The sequence below is a fragment of the Galleria mellonella genome, unplaced genomic scaffold (assembly GCF_026898425.1).
Source record: "Galleria mellonella isolate WM207_F2 unplaced genomic scaffold, CSIRO_AGI_GalMel_v1 utg28, whole genome shotgun sequence".
Classification (NCBI taxonomy): Eukaryota; Metazoa; Arthropoda; class Insecta; order Lepidoptera; family Pyralidae; genus Galleria; species Galleria mellonella.
In genome coordinates, this window is record NW_026442064.1 from 2,093,964 (window position 1) to 2,113,982 (window position 20,019).

Genomic DNA, 20,019 nt, shown 5'->3' on the forward strand with positions numbered 1-20,019 from the left:
TCTTTGCTTGTGGGTGTCGTAAGAGGCGATTCGCGCGAGGCGACTTAATAGTCGAAGAATGGACAGCAGCGCGCCTCTGGAGGGAAAGGGATTGCTAGTAATGGGGTCTAATTGACCAATTGCTAGCAATACGCCCTCTCAGGTCTACCTCCACGCGGTTCTCCCTGGAAACCATCGTGACTAATCGTAGTGGAATTCGTCACGATGGGCTGAATGACCTGCTTTCATCGTCACCTATCATCGTCTATCACTGGTGCCCCGCCAGCGTTTACCGATAGCGCAGGCGGGGTACCATTCCATTATCTTTCATTAAAAAAAAAGCAACGCACCTCTTAAAACATCACCAAACCTAACTGCGTTTGTCAACCCGCTTGCCAAGTATGGCAAGTAGTGGCAAACCTGTATATCCAAATAGATTATTTTCAGGCAATGCATACTTTTTTTTTTAATATTCCCTGTACATTTTATTTACATAAATTATATCTATGTTATTTATATATGGGATTTTCTTTATTATATGTATAAATAGACACTTAGTACTTTTTCAACCAACTTCAAAAATTAGTAAGTTCTCGATTCAATTGTATATTTTTATGTTTGTCACCACATAACTCCGTCGGTTGTAAATCGCTTTGGAAAATTCTTTTCTCTCTCTAAGGATTTACTTACAGATTGGTCTCATAGTGAATGAATGAATGAATGAATGAAAATTTATTTCAATAAACCATAACACTTACATACACTTAGATTATAAGTAATAACAATATAAAAATACCAGAGGGAGACTTTGTACAAAAGTCGATTGCTTGGGTACCTCTGTCCCATTCGTGTTTCAACCGTGAAGCAGTTGTGTTTGCATGGCTGTGTTTCGGTTTGAAGGGTGGGCGTGAATATGGCGTGAATTTACTGGGTTCAGAGGAATAACATCTGAGTCCTCAGGAATGGCAACGCGTGGGAGGTATCATGGGCGAAACAGTACATTCTGTCGTGTCCATGATACTGCTCATGTCTATAGGCGACGGTTACCACTTTCCATCAGGTGGGCCGTCAGCTTGTTTAAAATAATAAAATAATAAAAATATAGAAAAAAAAGTTTACATTTATATATATTATAGTAATCTTATCGAAATAGTTTCAGTAAGTTAGTTTTTAAATTAAAATAATTGATTTTATCGCAAACTGAAGTCGTTTAATCAGTACGTGTTGCCAGTGACGAGTCTATCATGAAATATTTTCCGAAATTTCGGGCACGAACGAAACAGAAATTTGATGTTAAAATTACATAATACATGCCGTTTGGAAATATTAAAATATTGTTCCTTTGGACTTTTATGATAGGATGTATGACGAACGAAATGTTAAACTGCATTCATTGGTCCGATTTTGGTATAAACAAAAACACGAAATTGAGTCCGAAATTTGGGAATTTCATTTCATGGTAGACCCGGTGGTCCTACACGATTGCCTGTATGCAAAAGCTACAAGTTACTCAGCGGGCTATGGAGAGGGCTCGGAGTCTCTTTGCGTGATACAATCCGAAACGAAGATATCCGCAAAAAAACCATAGTACCGACAAAGGTCGTAGGTTAAGCAAGCTGAAGTGACAATGGGCTGGTCACATAGGTGAAGAAGTGGCGACCACGTACGGGTAAACGCAGTGTAGGACGACCCCCCACTAGATGGAGTGACGACCTGAAATGCGTTCAGGGAGTCAGTGGATGCAGGTGGCTCGGGACCGTTCTTTATGGCAGTCTATGGGGGGGTTTATGATAGATGAGGATGAAGCAGGTCAGTTAGCCCATCGTGACGAATTCAATAAGAATTGTTCACGATGGTTTCCAGGGGAAACCATGTGGAGTTCGACCTAATAGGGCATATTGCTAGCAATGGGGCTGTCAAACTCCATTGCTAACAATCCCAATCGAGCATATTAGAGCCAGCATGATAGGGTCGAGTCTACCGTAATCACACTCAGTAATTTTAATGGATGATAATGGAATGGTAACCCCGCCTGCACTAACGGTATACACTGGCAGGCCACCAGTGGGGGATGATAGGTGAGGATGAAGCAGGTCAGTTAGCACATCGTGACGAATTCAATAAGAATTCTTCACGATGGTTTCCAGGGGGAACCACGTGGAGTTCGACCTAATAGGGCATATTGCTAGCAATGGGGCTGTCAAACTTAATTGCTAACAATTCCTTTCCCAGTAATTTTAATAAATGATAATAGAATGGTAACCCCGCCTGCGCTAACGGTATACGCTGGCGGGGCACCAGTGAGGGATGATAGGTGACAATGAAAAGACAGATCAGTTAGCGCATCGCGATGAATATACCTGGAATTCAGCACGATGGTTTCCAGGGGGAAACACGTGGAGGTCGACCTGACAGGGTACATTGTAAACAATGGGACTGGTAGTCCAGATTACTAACAATCCCCTTCGGCTCACACGCAGAAAATTGATTTGAAACACTAAAAACGTTATAGTTAAAAAAATAGACTTAAATATATACTGTTAATGGTAGCACAGTATAAACCGGGCGTGACATTTTCCACATGAGTAACGTTAATTAGTTTATCCACGTTCAGCCGCATAATAATGAGTAAACAAAACATCAATGGTGGGACCATGTTTATGAACTACGTTCACAATTTCTCATACATTCAACATTATTTACCTAATTAATTTCGAACCTCAATGTAATATGCAAACAATATAATCAAGTTTTTTTATGCAACTTAGAATGGAAAACAAGCTGACGGCCCACCTGATGGAAAGTGGTAACCGTCGCCTATACACATGGGCAGTAGCATGGACATAACAGAGTATACTGTTTCGCCCATGATACTCCCCCATGCGTTGCCATTCCTGAGGACTCAGGCGTTATTCCTCTGTACCCTGTAAATTCACGCCATATCCCACCCTTCATATATATATATATATATATATATATATATATATATATATATATATATATATATATATATATATCACTTGACCATCAAGGTTATATAAAATATGATTACGGCTTGTATCCCTGCTGGGGAATACAGAATTATATTTCTACGTTCTATTAAAGTAACTTTCTGATAAATCTTAGCACAAGAATCAATCCGTCTTCCTTTTGAAAGTTTTTGAATTCCATAGAAAGGGAAAATTGTTTCAACCGAATTCTGAAAGTTTTTGTCTGTTTGTTACGTCATAACTCCGTCAGTTGTATACGGATTTGGAAAAATCTTTTTTTTATCTGAAACGTTATACATACAGATGGGTGTCATCGAAATTTTATCAAAATCAATTCAGCAGTTTAATTTTTAATTCTAAATATAATTATTTACTGCAATCACATTACAATTGTTTATTTATAAAACTTCAGTTGGGATAAAACTTTAATTTTGACTTAACTGAAGTAGTTTTTTCTTTTTTTTTTTTTGGAAAACAATCTTTAATTATACTAATAAAAAATACCGATCCTTTTAAAATGCCATGCAATATCTGGATAATATTACATATATGAATAGGATTTGGTCATTGACCGGGCTAAAAAGGATCTTTCGTCCTTTTCCATCCCATGTAAAACCTGCATACGTAATTTAATGATTGGTTAAGTGCGTTAAGGCGACTAGAGATAACAAACAAACACACATATAATATCACATATATAAATCTAACTACATCCCGCGGATTTGCTCGCGTGAATCGATATATAAATCTAAATGTTAGAACAATTAGCTCTAATCTACTAGTGTTATGTATTGAAACGCTGCGCTGTATCTTATGTTGGTAATCCTATAAATAAATAAATAATTAAAGGGCTCTATATGTAAAATTATCCTAGTATCAAATTTAATTCAAATCAGTTTTTTTTTTTATGGGTGAAAATGGAATGGTAACCCCGCCTGCGCTAACGGGTTACGCTGGCGGAGCACCAGTGAAGGGTGATAGATGAGAATGAAAACAGGCCAGTTAGCCCATCATGATGAATTCATCAGGAATTAACCATGATAGTTTCCAGGGGGAACCGCGAGGAGGTCGACCTGGTTGGGTATATTGCTCGCAATAGGGCTGTCAATCTCCATTGTTAACAATCCCTTTTCTCCAGTGGCAGGCGGGTTGGCAACCGCGGTTAGGAAAACAATCGTGAACAATTCTTGTTGAATTAGTCACGATGGGCTAACTGACCTGTTTCATCCTCGCCTATCATCCTTCACTGGTGCCCCGCCGGTGTATACCGATAGCGCGGGTGGGGTTACCATTCCATTATCACTCATTATAAAAAAACCCGCCTGCCAAGCGTAGCAACTACTGGCAAAACCCTTTAGGAGAAGGCTTACGTCCAGCAGTGGACAGTTAAAGGCTAACATGATGATATGAAATGTCAGTAAGCGCATAGTACACCAAACTACATAAACAACCGCAGTGTATATTTTTTTTTAATCTGTGATCTAACCTAATGACTTTAGAGCACATTTTAAAAAAACGCAGGAATGCCTGCGAGCGGCACACATTTTACATACTTATGGTATGTAGCTATTGTTTTTATAATTCGACCATTGGATTGACAAGCCTACGCACGTATTTATAAGTTGCATTTTCGATTGCCGTACACATTTTCCTGTTGAGATAATAATAATGATTCTAATGCGCTAGTGAACATTATTAAACGAGCAAAAATAAGTCTTGTGTCATTCTTGTCTAGCGATGATTTAAAAATGATGACAGGTAATTTTTTTTTTTTCTTTTGTGGCGTTCACGACAGGTACATTGTCTCTAATCTTTAAACTTGGTCAATTGATATAGTAGCAAATTTAAAAGTATAAAGCCATGTAGGTCCCGGCATAGAATAAGCCACACCTTCTTTTCTCGTGGGTGTAGTAAGGGGCGACTAAGGAAACTTATGGTATAGGGATTGGTAGTCCTTCATCAAACGCCAAATTGCACTTGCCAATCCGCCTGCCAATTGTGGCAACTACTGGCAAAACCCCACTTATGGGATTCGTTATGTTCAGCAGTGGTCAGTTAACGACTGATACAACATACAACGACATAAAATTATATAAAAAAAATCCGAATGTTTGCAAGCACTGCTGGGCTTCAGAATGGCTGTACCCATTTGGCTGTTTTTTTCATTATGTTTTTAATTGTCAGAACAAGTGTGGTATGAAGGAAAATATTTGAAAAAATTATATATAAATATATATGCCTACTTTTTATATATACTGATATACTATTATATATATACATACATACACACATTCATACAAACAACTACACAAATACATAAAAATACTAAATACATAAAAGCGAGAAACGCCGCGGGAAACGGTTAGTAGATAGTATATTCCAATACAATATCCTTATAATGGGCAACACTAGACATCGTTACCAGTTTTATTTCTGACCAACTCCACATAGTTACCAGCTGACGTCATTTCTCCTATAGACGGTGTTTTATCCGTAACACGTGTCCGAAATTTTATTTATAGAACCCAATAGGTGCAGTCCTAAAGTGGTCGGATTCCATGTGGTTACAGTTTTTTTTTTTTTTAAATAATGAAAATGGAATCCCCTCCTGCGCTATCGGTATACGCTGGCGGGACACCAGTGTAGAATGATAGGTGAGGATAAAATCAGGGCCCTACCATGAAATGAAATTCCGAATTTTCGGGCTCAATTTCGTGTTTTTGTTCGTACCTAAATCGACCCAGTAAATGGAGCTTAACGTTTCATTCATCATAAATCCTATCCTAATAGTCCAGAGGAACGATATTTTTATATAATATTTTTAATAATTTTAAACGGCATGTGTTATGTAATTTTAACATCAAATTTCTATTTCGTTCGTCCCCAAAATTTCGGAAAATATTTCATGGTAGGCCCTCAGTTGGTTAAAATAACAAATTGATCGTGAACAAACCACAATAGTTGCTATGTAAAAACGCGTGAAGGTCTCAGGTCAGGAGTATGAAAAATTTATGATGGTCGATTCTCAGACCTACCCGATGTGCACACAAAATTTCATAAAAATCGTTAAAACCGTTTCGGAGGAGTTTGGTAACGAACACCGTGACACGAGGATTTTATATATTAGATAATTCTCTTGTCTCAGATTGTCTTGTGTCCCAGATGCCCATAGGCTACAGTGACTCCGCTTACCATCAGACGTGCCTTATGCTTGTTTGCCATCATAATAGAAAACTATATAATCAACGAGTAACATGAGCTATCGTGAATGTCGTAAGAGACAAGTAAGGGAACTTAACGATCGAGGGAAAAACAGCAGAGTCTCTTTTAAAACATCACGAGAACCTAATTGCGATTTTAACTGCAAATCTTCCTACCAAGCATGGCGACTGCTGGTAAAACTCCTCTTATGAGGGAAGCCTATGTTAGGCATTAGACAGTTAGCTGCTGTTATGGTAATGATAATGACAAACAAGGGCTATATATTTTATTTTGTAATATATTAGGAACTAGCGGCCCGTTACGTGCTTCGCTACGTATAAAGTGAAATAATAAAAAAAAAAATTAAAATGACCGCATGAACGACATAACAACATGCTTGTACTGTCAACACTGAAAAAAGTTTAAATTTGACAGCACAGTTCCCATCTTAAAAAAAAGTTTGAATTTGACACAAAAATCCCCATTATCAAAATGATCCGCCATTTATTGAATTCATTTGTTACAAAAAATGTGATAAATGAAGAACCGCTCGTCCGATTTTGTGCAAACTTCACATAAACCGTCTACTAAATAGTCCGAACAAAGCCTAAACATTTGGTTTGGGTAGATGAGCCCGTTCTTGAGTTATAAAATTACAACGAAAAGTGGCATTAATTGTTATATGTATAGATGTAGCAGTGTAGGACGACCCCACACTAGATGGAGTTACGACCTGAAATGCTTTGCAGGGAGTCCGTGGATGCAGGTGGCTCAGGACCGTTGTTTATGGCAGTCTATTATGGGGTAGGTTTTTGTCCAGCAGAAATGATGATGATTCGACCGCCAATATGCCATTCATTGTTCCCCTACATATACACACACCGATGCATGATGAAACCACGAGACCCAGTTGTACTAATCAATAATAAAACAATAAAGTTGTAAAATGTGGCCAACGGTCTAGATCTAGCCACGAGGGTTGAAAACCTGTTGTACGTTTTTTTTATACAACTTAGAATGGCAAACAAGCTGACGGCCCACCTGATGGAAAGTGGTAACCGTCGCCTATAGACATGAGCAGTACCATGCACATAACAGAGTATACTGTTTCACCCATGATACCCCCTATGCATTGCCATTCCTAAGGAATCAGGTGTTCTGTTCCCAGTAAATTCCCGCCATATCCCACCCTTCAAACCGAAACACAGCCATGCAAACACAACTGCTTCACGGTTGAAACACGAATGGAACAGAGGTGCCCAAGCAATCGACTTTTGTACAAAGTCTCCCTCTGGTACGTTAAGCGTAATAGAATTCATTTCGTACTTTACACCGAGTTTAATGTCAATTTTCTGATTTTAAAGCCAGGATACCCTATGTAATAGAGGTGTCCAACCAATCGATCTCGAACGATCGGTCGCTCTAATTTGATTCGATAAAATAAACACATTCTAAGTCAGACGTCGATTACATTCTGATTGTTTTAGTAAATACTTGCAGTGGTCTAAATCGGGGATGGTTAACCAGTCGATCTCGACTATTAGTCCAGTCGATCGTGGTGAGGCAAAAAATATAATAGCGAAAGATGCTTAGACGCAATGCTCACACTAATATAAATAAGTAGTTACTAAGGATAATTTGCAGTTTTATGTTTACCCTCTTTATAAAATATACTGCAATACTACATAATTGTGTACCGAACTATGTTGTTTCATTTGTGATTTCAACAAGTATGTAATTGGTAGATCGCACAGGGTTTCGTTAGTGAACAGTATATCTTGGGTCTAGTCAAGTAGGCCACTCCTGCCCTATGTTATTGGTAAGGAATAGATTGTTACTAATTTATTTATTTATCTATTTGAAAATTACTCACCACACTTACAGTCTCCCAAAACGTGTAGTGAGCCATAGGTTTATTTTACAAACTTACAAATTTTGTACAACATTTGTTGAGTACCAGTCACATTGTTAGCAAAATATGGGGAGGCACCAGTAAAGGATGATAGGTGAGGATGCAGACATGCCAATTAATCCATCGTGACGAATACACCTGGAATTAACAAACATGTTTTCCAGACGGGGACCGTGTGGAGGTCGACCTGACGGTATTATTGCTAGCAAAGGGGTTGCTAGTCACCATTAACAACAACCCCCTCCCCCTAATAATCATCATTGTTTACACTATATAATAGACAAGAACAGTATCATGGGCGACATAGTGTACTCTGTTATGTCCATGGTATAGGCGACAGTTACCACTTCCATCAGGCGGACCGTCAGCTTGTATGCCATTGTAAATTGCATAAACAAAGCTCCGTCAACATTAACGAATTGTGTGTTTTGAACATAATTTCATGTCCCAATCATATCTTCACGCTATTTAGCCCCTTTTGTAGTAGCCTATATAGTATTTTTATCAAACTACAATCTACAAATAATTATTAAAAGCACTCGCTTCATAAACACGAAACCCCGAAGCGGAAACATCAAACTTTCCGCCTGCTCAAACGAATTTGTACCTTAACGTTATAATCTTATGACATTTGTAGTATCAACCACGGATCATTTTACGTTGGCCCTATGGTACCGTTATGGAAACCATTGTTCCCTATACTTCAGTAACCTTGGGTGGTTCGTTGAACTCACCGAAAAGGGAGAGAGATAATAGTCCCATCTCTTCTAGCTTAATTAAACTGGTGCCTCTTTAGTGTGTTTTTAAACTATATTTGTATATAAAAACAGCTCCTTGTTTGTAGTTTATTTTTTCGCTCTATTCAAGATGTTCTAGTCGTATATTTATACATCTATCTTGTTTACTATTGGGGTGGGCAGAAATTATTTAGTTTGAATAAGAAGATACACCACAGGGTGTACGTACGAAAGTCGTTTGCTTGGGTACCTCTATCCCATTCGAGTTTCAACCGTGAAGCAGTTATGTTTGCATGGCTGTGTTTCGGTTTGAAGGGTGAGATATGGCGTGAATTTACAGGGTACAGAGGAATAACACCTGAGTCCTCAGGAATATTCCCATCCCATATAGTTAAGTATATATTTAACTTCGTACTAATTGGTTAAGCCGTTAAGGCACTAAGAGGTAATAAACACAATTTCACATTTACAATATTTGTAAGTGTAATATTATAATAACATTTGTACTTTTAATAATTAAACATTTTGTACCACGAAAAAAAAAACCGCGATTATCTCTTTCAGACCCAAGGTTTTTTTTTCCTTCAGATAAAATATATTTTCGTGTTTCGGAGCCAAGCCATCTTGCCGGCACGCACGAGACTACTGCACCTAACCTAACCTAACCTAACCGCTAAAATGATTTCTTATTGGCTGGTTTAGAATCTCACTATCATGTTATTTCAGCTTCGTGCGTAAAAATGAATTGCGCGCGGTTTTAGAATTTTTTAAAGTTACAACTCACGCCCGTATCGTTCAGGTCTAAAAGGGATATAAATAATAAAACTATAAATAGCAAATATATACAAAAATGTATGAAAAAAAAATTGTGGCAATACCAAAAAAAAAGTGTACAATCAATCAATCGCACCAGTTCCTTAATCCTTAATTTGACAGAAAAAATCTTATTTTTTTTTGCCAATAATATATGTTTTAGGATGTTTAAGGACCTTGTAAAAAATAATAAAAAAAAATTCTTCCCCTTATTGAGAGAATGCATGCCCTCTGTGTCGGCCATTGCCAAAGTATAGTAATAAAACAATATTGTAAAATTAAACTTTATTTTATTACAAAATATAGTCGTATATTGCATTTTATGCAATATACGACGATGCTGTCACGCGGTAAATTCTTTTTTCTACTAAAAATATTAACTACGGTGCGGATTATGAAGTATAGCTTATTACCGCTACTTCGTCCATGTGACCGGGATAAAGAGAAGCCAATATTCTTCTCCATCCAATATTGTATGTGTATACTAAATTTCATAGTGATAGGTTAAGCCGTTAACGTGCTATACGGTAACAATATAAACTTTCACATCAACACAATACATATAATAAAATCGTAACTGTTCACTGTCTGTACATGAAAGATATATAAGAAAAACTATCATAGGGAGACTTTATGAACGCAACAGAACCCAAAACAAAGATATTTAGAATTTTTGTCCGTTTGTCTGTATGTTTGTGCACGCTAATTTTTAACGGCTTAATCGATTTGGATGCGGTTTTCATAAATGCGTTACGGTTTGTTTCACTTAACATTTTATTATATATTTAGTGTTTATTATATTTATATTATATTTAGATTCATAAATAAAAAAATATATATTAATCTAAAGAATCGCATATAAAATGCTACAAAATAACTGATTAGTTGAATTGGCTGAAATGTTATGAAAGTGGATTATATACTCATAACTCGGAGGATATTTTATATACCGATTTGCGCGGGCAACGTCGCGGGAAACAGCTGGTTTATATTATCAGTAAGGATTAAATAAAGGCACAGAGTATATACGAGGTCTGTCCGGAAAGTTCGTATAAAAGTGTTCTGGAATGCGAGAAAGAGGAGTGGGGAGGCCAGGTAAGCGCAGGACCCCTTCCTTATGTCCCTAACAATGCTTCAGTTCTGGTCTGACCGCCGTGCGGTGCGAACTGGCTTGTCACGCCATCTGTGAAGTTACCTCTTAACGAAACCCCGTCGGCATGGAGCCCGCTTCCGTTGAAGAGCAGCGCGTCGTAATCAAGTTTCTCTCGAAACTCGGCAAGAATGGCCGTGAAAGCAAAGAGTGGAAGACATCCGGGGAACCACGAACAAAAAAATCAAGAAAATCCCGCTCAAATGTCAAGACAATGTTGATTGTTTTTTTCGATGTTCGGGGGATTGTCCATCAAGAATTCGTCCCTCCAGGCCAGACAGTTGATGGAAAATTCTACGTCGATGTGCTCAGACGCCTCAAAGCTCGTGTGGCACGAGTTCGTCCAGAATTGGCGCGAGAGGGGCGTTGGATTCTTCACCACGACAATGCCCCTGCCCACACCTCTCTTGTTGTCCGTGAGTTTTTGAGTAAAAATTCCATTACGGTGACCGAACACCCCCCTATTCGCCGGATTTGGCCCCGTGTGACTTCTTCTTGTTCCCAAAAACCAAATTGGTACTTCGGGGGCGGCATTTGGGGGACATAAATGAGATAAAAAAAGCTACGACGGGGCAGCTGAGAAACCTACAACCAGAGGACTTTCAAGGAGCCTTCTCACAGTGGAAACGGCGTTGGCACAAGTGCATTATGTCACAGGGGGAGTACTTTGAAGGGGATAAAATTGATTTACCTGAATAATTGTAAAATAAAATTTTTAAAAAACTTTTATACGTACTTTCCGGACAAACCTCGTACATTTTCATAAGCGGACAAATCACTGCATTATCACATTCTTAACCATCACAGAAAGGGGGGAAAGGGATTGTTAGTAATGAGATTTAACAGCCCCATTGCTATCAATACACCCTGTCAGGTCGAACTCCAAGCGGTTCCCCCTGAAAACCATAGTGGTTAATTCTTGTTCAATTAGTCACTATGGACCAACTGACCTGCCTTTATCCTCACCTGTCACCCTTCACTGGTGCCCCGTCAACGTATACCGATAGCGCAGGCGGGGTTACCATTCCATCTTCACCCATTAAAAGAAAAGATCACCACAGAAGCTAAGCCTATTAGTTGTTCAAACATAATACCTTTGCAGACATGCTACGAGATGGCACGGTACCTACGCGAGGAACCTAGGAAGAGGAGAGAACCACACCAGGAGGAGGAATGGGCCATCTCCGCCACCTCGTCTCCCACCTCGCCGCAGTCCCCGAGACTGTTCACAATCACCGCGGTGAAGAGCGAACCGCCGAGCGATTCCGACGAACTCGAAATTAAAGGTGAGCTTTACGAAATAACTGCCGTTAATTACAATATTTTTTACCTTTTTCTTACCCGACTTGATCCGCGTATTTTATGGTTTATAAGAAATAGGAATTAACCCGATTATTTAAGTCATCATCATCATCATTATCTCAGCCATTATCCGTCCACTGCTGAACATAGGCCTCCCCCCATAGACTGTCATAAGGAACGGTCCTTAGCCACCTGCGTCCACTGACTCCCTGCAATGGATTAGAGGTCGTCACCATTGCCACTCAAGAACCTTTCTTCCCTATCGGTTTTCTGTTCTTCAATTACCATTTAAGTGAATTATGACTATTTATCCGAAATATGTTCTTGTGATGTAGTACAAGTGGTTAGAAAAAAATGTCTGCCTCGGAAGCAGAAACACGATCTAGAGTCTATCAGTCACTTTCAAATTTATCGGTGTTAAAATTAAAATAATTTTATTTTTGTCTGCATTCATTCATTTACATTTTTAATACGCGATGCATCCAACATGTGAATGTATGAATGCACGTTCACATGTTTGTTAGATCGCGGTGTCAAACATGTGAATGAATGAATGCACATTTACATGTTTGTTAGATCACGGTATTAAACATGTGTATGAATGCAAATTCGCATGTTTGTTAATTTTGCATTTGAATGAGCAATTCAACAATTTTATGTCAATGTATTTTATAATTTTAACAGGAATTGAATAAAATTAAATATTTAAGTATGAATTTCTCATTTCGTCGTTCCTTTTCATTTGTTTGTACATAAAAAAGATAATATAAGTAGCAATGAGGGTATGGAACGTGGAAATTATTCCTAGAAAAAATATCTTCGAATCGACCTCGGGAATAATGAAAGTATTTCCCACTGGGATTTGTAGAAAATTGTAATTCCATCTTATAATTAATTTGTAATATACAAAAAAAAATAAAAAAAAAATACTTCCAATCGTGAGAAAACTATTTTATTTTAAAAATAAAACTACAGAAACGATTTTGATAAAATTTCTATTAGACCGATCTGTAAGTATATCCTTTCAGATAAATAATTCCAAATTGATTTTCAACTGGCAGCGTTATGAGGTAACAAACATAAAAAAAAATACAACCGAAGTCTTTCTTCCGGAAGTCGTTTGAAAATTGTAACATACTAGCTGTATGATACGGCTTTACTAGCGTGATACAATATCTAAAGTATCCTATGTACTTAATCAGGATATAAACTACCCGTGTACCAAGTTTCATTAGAATCCGTTTAGTAGTTTTTACATGATAGATCAACAAACATCCGTTTGTTTCCAATTGTTAAATAACAATATGAATACCTTACCCGTGAGTGTCGTAACAGGTGATTAAGGGAACTTAATAGTTGAGAGATGGGCAGCAGCGTCCCTCTTAAGACATCAACAAAGTCGAACTGCGGTTGCCAACCCGGCTTCCAAGCGTGGCAACTACTGGCAAAACTGCTTATGGGGAAGGCTTATGTTCAGCAGTGGACAGTTAAAGGCTGGTATGATGTTGATGACGAATCTCACCAGTCGTCTGGTCTTCAAGTTAGGATACCCTGCGTCGAATCAGTCAACGAACATCTGGTGATTCAACCCGGAACATCCAGATCGAAGCCAATTTAGAAAAGTTACTTTCTTAAATTGGCCCGACAGGGAATCGAATCCAGGACCTCATTTACACAAAGCAACCTAACTATCACTATACCTTGGAGGTCGTCATTGAATGGATCATCATTTCAGCCGTTAACTGACCACTGAACATAGGCCTCTCCCACAGACTACTATAAGGAACAGTCCCAATTCCAACTGTATACACTGACTCTTTGCAAAGCATTTAAGTTCGTCGCTCCATCTAGTGCATGGTCGTCTTACACTAAATGGATGATACAAAAAAATAAGAAATTTTACGTAGACTATCTAAAAGTCTGTCCACTATGTCGAGACCTCGGGTACCTCTGTCCCACTCTTGTTCTATAGCTTGTATAGGTTGGACAGTGAAATTACAAGGTACAGAGTTATAGCTTAGTTCTTAGCCTCAGGTCCTTAGGTTATGCCTGTAGGCGACGATTACCACTTTCCATCAGGTGGACCGTCAGCTTTTTTGCTGTATTATTATATTGTTTATTATTATAAGGAAATGTGACTTTATGGTAATTAATAGAATAAGTTTTATTTATATTTATCATTTTTTGCCTTTGTCTTTTATGTTAGGATATAGCGAAATTTATTTATAAAATGACGTCATTTGCAATAAGCGATTTTAATCATACGATCATTTGATGTGAACTGCACCTACATACAGGGTGTAAAGGACATGTTGGCAAAAACTGAAATAGTGAATTCAGACAATTATTCGAAACTTTAAACCAGTGATAATTCTTTCTGAAAAATTTCAAATTTTTTCCTATTTTTTTTTTCTTTTCATTTAAAATTAGGTAATCTGTGATGTTATGTCATAATAAAAAGAGAGAATAATATTTTATAGTGAAATACTATATAATACCAAAAAAAAAACAGCAATGTAGTATACGTATTGAAATCCTACCGCGACGCGCGAAATCAACTGTGTAAGGTTTTTTTTTTTTATACAACTTAGAATGGCAAACAAGCTGACGGCCCACCTGATGGAAAGTGGTAACCGTCGCCTATAGACATGAGCAGTACCATGGGCATAACAGAGTATACTGTTTCGCCCATGATAGTCCCCATGCGCTGCCATTCCTGAGGACTCAGGTGTTATTCCTCTGTACCCAGTAAATTCACGCCATATCCCACTCTTCAAACCGAAACACAGCCATGCAAACACAACTGCTTCACGGTTGAAACACGAATGGGACAGAGGTACCCAAGCAATCGACTTTTGTACAAAGTCTCCCTCTGGTCAATGCCACAAGCGTACGGAGACTACCTACGAAGAAACGCTACTGGGCATGCGTTATCGGTATCACGCGTCGTGTGGATCGTAAAATTTCAAATACATTGCGCGGCGTATTAATTATATGGCTGTGTTGCATTTCTGGTGGGAAAATTATATACCATTTGATTCAGTTCATTCATCTGAATCAGCTGTTTTCGTTTTGGCCAACCTGTCTCTTACACCCTGTATACATTTTACTCACATGTCGTCATAGTCGTAGAATACTGACGGATCTTTATATGTAATATTTGTCAGATCCGTCAGTATTCTACGACTATGACGATGTGAGAGAATATAAAATTTATTGGAAATTGTTTGAATTGATTTACTAATTTAATATAATTTACATATAAGTTGGTTTTTATTTTTTTTTTAAACTGAATTTTGTACCGAGATAGTGTGAATATACTTCTATCACACTATGTCGGCACAGAATTTAACACATTTGTACAATAAAATTACTAACACTGTTGCAATTTTTTTTTTATTTATTTATTTACCATATTGTACACGCTAATTATACATAAAAATATGACAGAGGTAATCAAATGTACAAAGGCGAGCTTAACTCTAAAAGAGTTCTCTTCCAGCAACACCCAAAGTGGAAAGGAGCATGGGAGTGAAGGAGCCAACCAACCTGCATTCATTGTCACCTATCATCTTCCACTGGTGCCCCGCCGATGTATACCGATAGCGCGGGCGGGGATATCATTTCATTTTCACTCATTAAAGCTACTATTGCAAACAGTAGAGATAAGTGGAATAGTTATGCCACTTTTCCCTTATCATTCTCCATCTCATATAGTACCTACCTGTATACCAATTTACATAGTGATTAATTAAATAAGTTAAGACGCTAAAAAATAATAAATAAACAAACTTATTCACACTTTTTTTTTAATATTAATAAGGATAACGTATGTAAACAATTGTATATAAAATTTAATTATATAAAAATAAATCCACGTTGTCGTAATTAGAACTTGCACCTTATAACTGCCATATCGAGGCCAGTTGATAAGAAGTAACTACTTCGCCATCCACATATCAACCTACATATATATGTACATAATTTGTTTTTATGGGTGATAATGGTAATGGAAACCCCACCCGCGCTATCGGTATACACCGGCGGGGCACCAGTAAAAGATGATAGGTGAGGAGATGAAGCAGGTCAATTAGCCCATCGTGACGAATTCAACAAGACTTGTTTACGATGGTTTCCAGGGGGAACTTTGTGGAGGTCGACCTAATAGGGCGTATTGCTAGCAATGGGGCTGTCACACTCCATTACTAACAATCCCTTTCCCCCCTTGTACATAAACATTAGCACTGTAGGCTTATTTGACATTCTCGTTTGGTAACATCACATTCTTTGCATATTCCATATAATAACCGTCATCATTATTTTAGCTTTTAATAGACCACTAAACACAAGTCTCTCCTAGAAAGGCCTTGCCATTAGTTGCCATGCTTGGCAGGCGGATTGGCAACCGCAGTTAGGCTTTAGAGATGTTTTAAGCGGGATACTGCTCCCCATCCCTCGGCCTCCCTTAATCGCCTTACGACATGCACGTGAAAGAAAGAGATAGCCTATTACTATACCGGGACCATACGACATATGAAAAATGAATCAAATTTGAATCGAAATCACATCCAATAATTGTCAAATTGAATTAGACCACCAATCAATTGACCCCAATTCCTTTGCGTCAAAAGTCATGGAACTATTAATAACAATGTACCATTTATTGAAAAATCAATTTTCATGACCTCACATTCTTTGCAATAAACAAGGACCTCTTGGTAAACTTTCGGATTAAATTGAAATATCGCATCGAAAAGACGTCAAATTAAACTAATAACAATGTCCACTCGACGTCTGTTTTATATTTGGAATCAATTTTTAAACGTTACCACGTCCAATGAACGTCAAACTTTATTGGGATCTCAATCTATTGATCCCAATTCAATCGCGTAAAAAGTCAAGCTGCTGATTGAAAGACTTACACATTTATGACATTTATTTATTATGCGTTGTATATTTTTTTATTAACTTCATTATATATATATATATATATATATATATATATATATATATATATATATATATATATATATATATATATATATATATATATATATATATATATTAAACTAATATTTTGACAGCTACTTCGTACGCGTGATTTTTTATTTTCAGAAGTAGGAAAATATACCACCTTTAAATGGCGTAAAAAGATAAAACCTTAGATTATATAGAGTGTCTCCATACAAATGCTTCGAGAAAAGCGGGTCAACTTTTTTTTTATTTTGACTTCTCTTCCTCTTATTGAGGTTCAGTCAGTTTTATATTTTAGCAATAGACATGTGATGCTTGGAGAAGAAGAGACCAGAGGGAGACTTTGTACAAAAGTCGTTTGCTTGGGTGCCTCTGTCCCATTCTTGTTTCAACCGTAAAGCAGTTGTGTTTGCATGGCTATGTTTCGGTTTGAAGGGTGGGATATGGCGTTAATTTACAGGGTACAGAGGAATAACACCTGAGTCCTCAGGAATGGCAACGCATGGGGGGTATCATGGGCGAAACAGTATACTATGTTATGTCCATGGTACTGCTCATGTCTATAGGCGACGGTTACCTCTTTCCATCAGGTGGGCCGTCAGCTTGTTCGCCATTCTAAGTTGTATGAAAAAAAAGAGAGAATATGGTAAGGAATAACGTATGAATTTGGATGGTTATAAGTACAGAGGGAGACCCAGAAAGAGAGAGAAGAGAGTAAAAAATGATATTGCCAGAAAAGGAGTAACTACTAACAGGGCTAGAAATAGAGGCGAATGAAAAAGTATATTACGCCGACCTAAAATAGACGTGGAAAAATAGCAATCTTATCAATTTCTTAGCTTATTGCTAAGAACATAATGCCAGTTGTCGATATTATCACAAGGGCATGTTGAAACTTTCCCTCGTACGTTAAGCGCATCTGTTCTTCCCACGTTTGTCCACCCCTCTCATACTGTTAACCGTGAAGATTGATATGTCCGTGGGAACAGGCCATAGTGAATATCTCAATTGTTTCACCTTATACGATGCATCGTGTAACGCTTTATAATTTCACTGAATAATATGTCCCATGCTACGTGGAGAGAGTCACATGTCTGTATGACTCAAACGTATGTATGTGTGTATATGACTAACACATTTATCACAATGTCTTCTGTACATACATGGTGTTGTTTATATTAATATATGACGGTTACCACTTCCGATCCAGGTGCACCGTCAATTTCTTTAATATTGCAATTATCATTAAATATATATAATATTAAATAGAGACTTCGTGTACGAGTGCTGCGTACGTGTGTGTGCGTGTGTACGTGTGCGCGTGTGTGCGCAAGTGCGTGTGCGCATGTGTGTGTGTGCGTGCGTGCGTATATGTGTTATTGTAAATTCTACTATTCCAAATACATTATTCTAAATCCTAAAATATGTTAATTGAGAGTAAATCCCTTGGCGTTCTGCCTATTGTTTTTGTTATTTGTTTCAACATTTTTCAATACACATTTTATGTATTGAACATATGTAGATTTGCAATTTTGCGATATAACTTTACTAATACGCATAATGTGGAATTATAACATCGAAATCCATTGACATTATTAATTAAACTGAACAATTTGCCTTAAAAATAATAATCCAAGTGTGACTTTATTGCAAATCACGTGAATTTATTTCTAGGAAAAACGTTGTTCAGTTTTGTGAATACTGTGTGTAAGGCAAAACCCACGCAAGGTTTTAGCTTGCTATATATACCTTTTACAACGAATCCTGTAATGTCATGCAATCAATCGGTACAAAATATTTACTCTTTAAAAAAAACTTGTTTTCATATTTTGTAAAATATAATTGAAAATATGTTTATATATATATAGTTTAATCTTTATATATATTTATATATAATTTTTTATATTTTCTTTATTTTTAGTGTTTACTTCACATTAATTACTCAAGCTGTGCACATTATTGGATTATAACCTAGTTGAATCACAAATGTAACTACTATTTAAATTTTGTATGGTTGTGATCGGTTTTGTATCTCAAAAAAAATCCATTAGCTTTATTCACGGTTTTGTATGTCGAATTCCAGATGAGCCCCCGTCACCCCCCGCGCCGGTGAGGCGCGCGCACCCCCCGCGCCACTACTCGCTAATGCACACGCCAGACTCACGGCAGCGCGTGCTAATGCACACGACAGACCCGCGGCGACGCGTGCACCGCTGCGAGTTCCCCGCGTGTGATAAGGTCTACACTAAGAGTTCACACCTCAAGGCGCACAAAAGAACACATACAGGTATGCACGATTTACACAGAACGGTGCGCGCGTTGACGCGAATTTTACGTTAATCTGTGAGTTAGTAAAACAATTATTGAAACCATAGAAATCATTGCTAACTATAAAAGAGTTTCACGCACGCGCTTAAAAAAAAATTTCGTTCGTGTGAGAACACCAAATATGCTTATAAGATTGATTCGAATTGCAAACATTTCACCCAATACAAGTTTTATTCAATATTTTATTTATGCAACTTAGAATGGCAAACAAGCTGACGGCCCACCTGATGGAAAATTATAATCATCGCTTATATACATGAACAGTATCATGGACATAACAAAGTATATTTCGCCCATGATACACAATATACTGAAACGCTTGCTTGAGAATATAAATTCAATATGTATTTAATATTAGTATGAAATTAATTTAATAACTTTCATACAATCTATCTAACATAAATGATACCTGTCAATACCAGCGACTTGCTGATACCTAGATAAACTCTGCAAAGTTTTTGGGTACGGCACATAATTGTACCCTGTATAGAATAAACATATTGAGTAAATACATATAAATTGAAAAAAAAAGAACTTTTATCAGACATCATATATCACAATTTAATCTTTAAAAAGTTTCTTCCACAACCAATTTCAATCGTGATCTTCGTATAACATTGACCTTTTCCGTTT

At 37.4% G+C, this 20,019-nt stretch overlaps 1 protein-coding gene across 1 annotated transcript in view; it reads left to right on the forward strand.

The window, feature by feature from the left end:
* The window catches only part of LOC113519555 (Krueppel-like factor luna), a 161,183-nt gene that overhangs the window by 132,599 nt on the left and 8,565 nt on the right, over nt 1-20,019 (forward strand). Inside the window, exons 2-3 of the mRNA XM_026904671.3 lie at nt 11,885-12,068; nt 19,142-19,345. Coding sequence (XP_026760472.2) covers nt 11,885-12,068; nt 19,142-19,345 — 388 coding nt within the window. The remainder of the gene's footprint in view (nt 1-11,884; nt 12,069-19,141; nt 19,346-20,019) is intronic.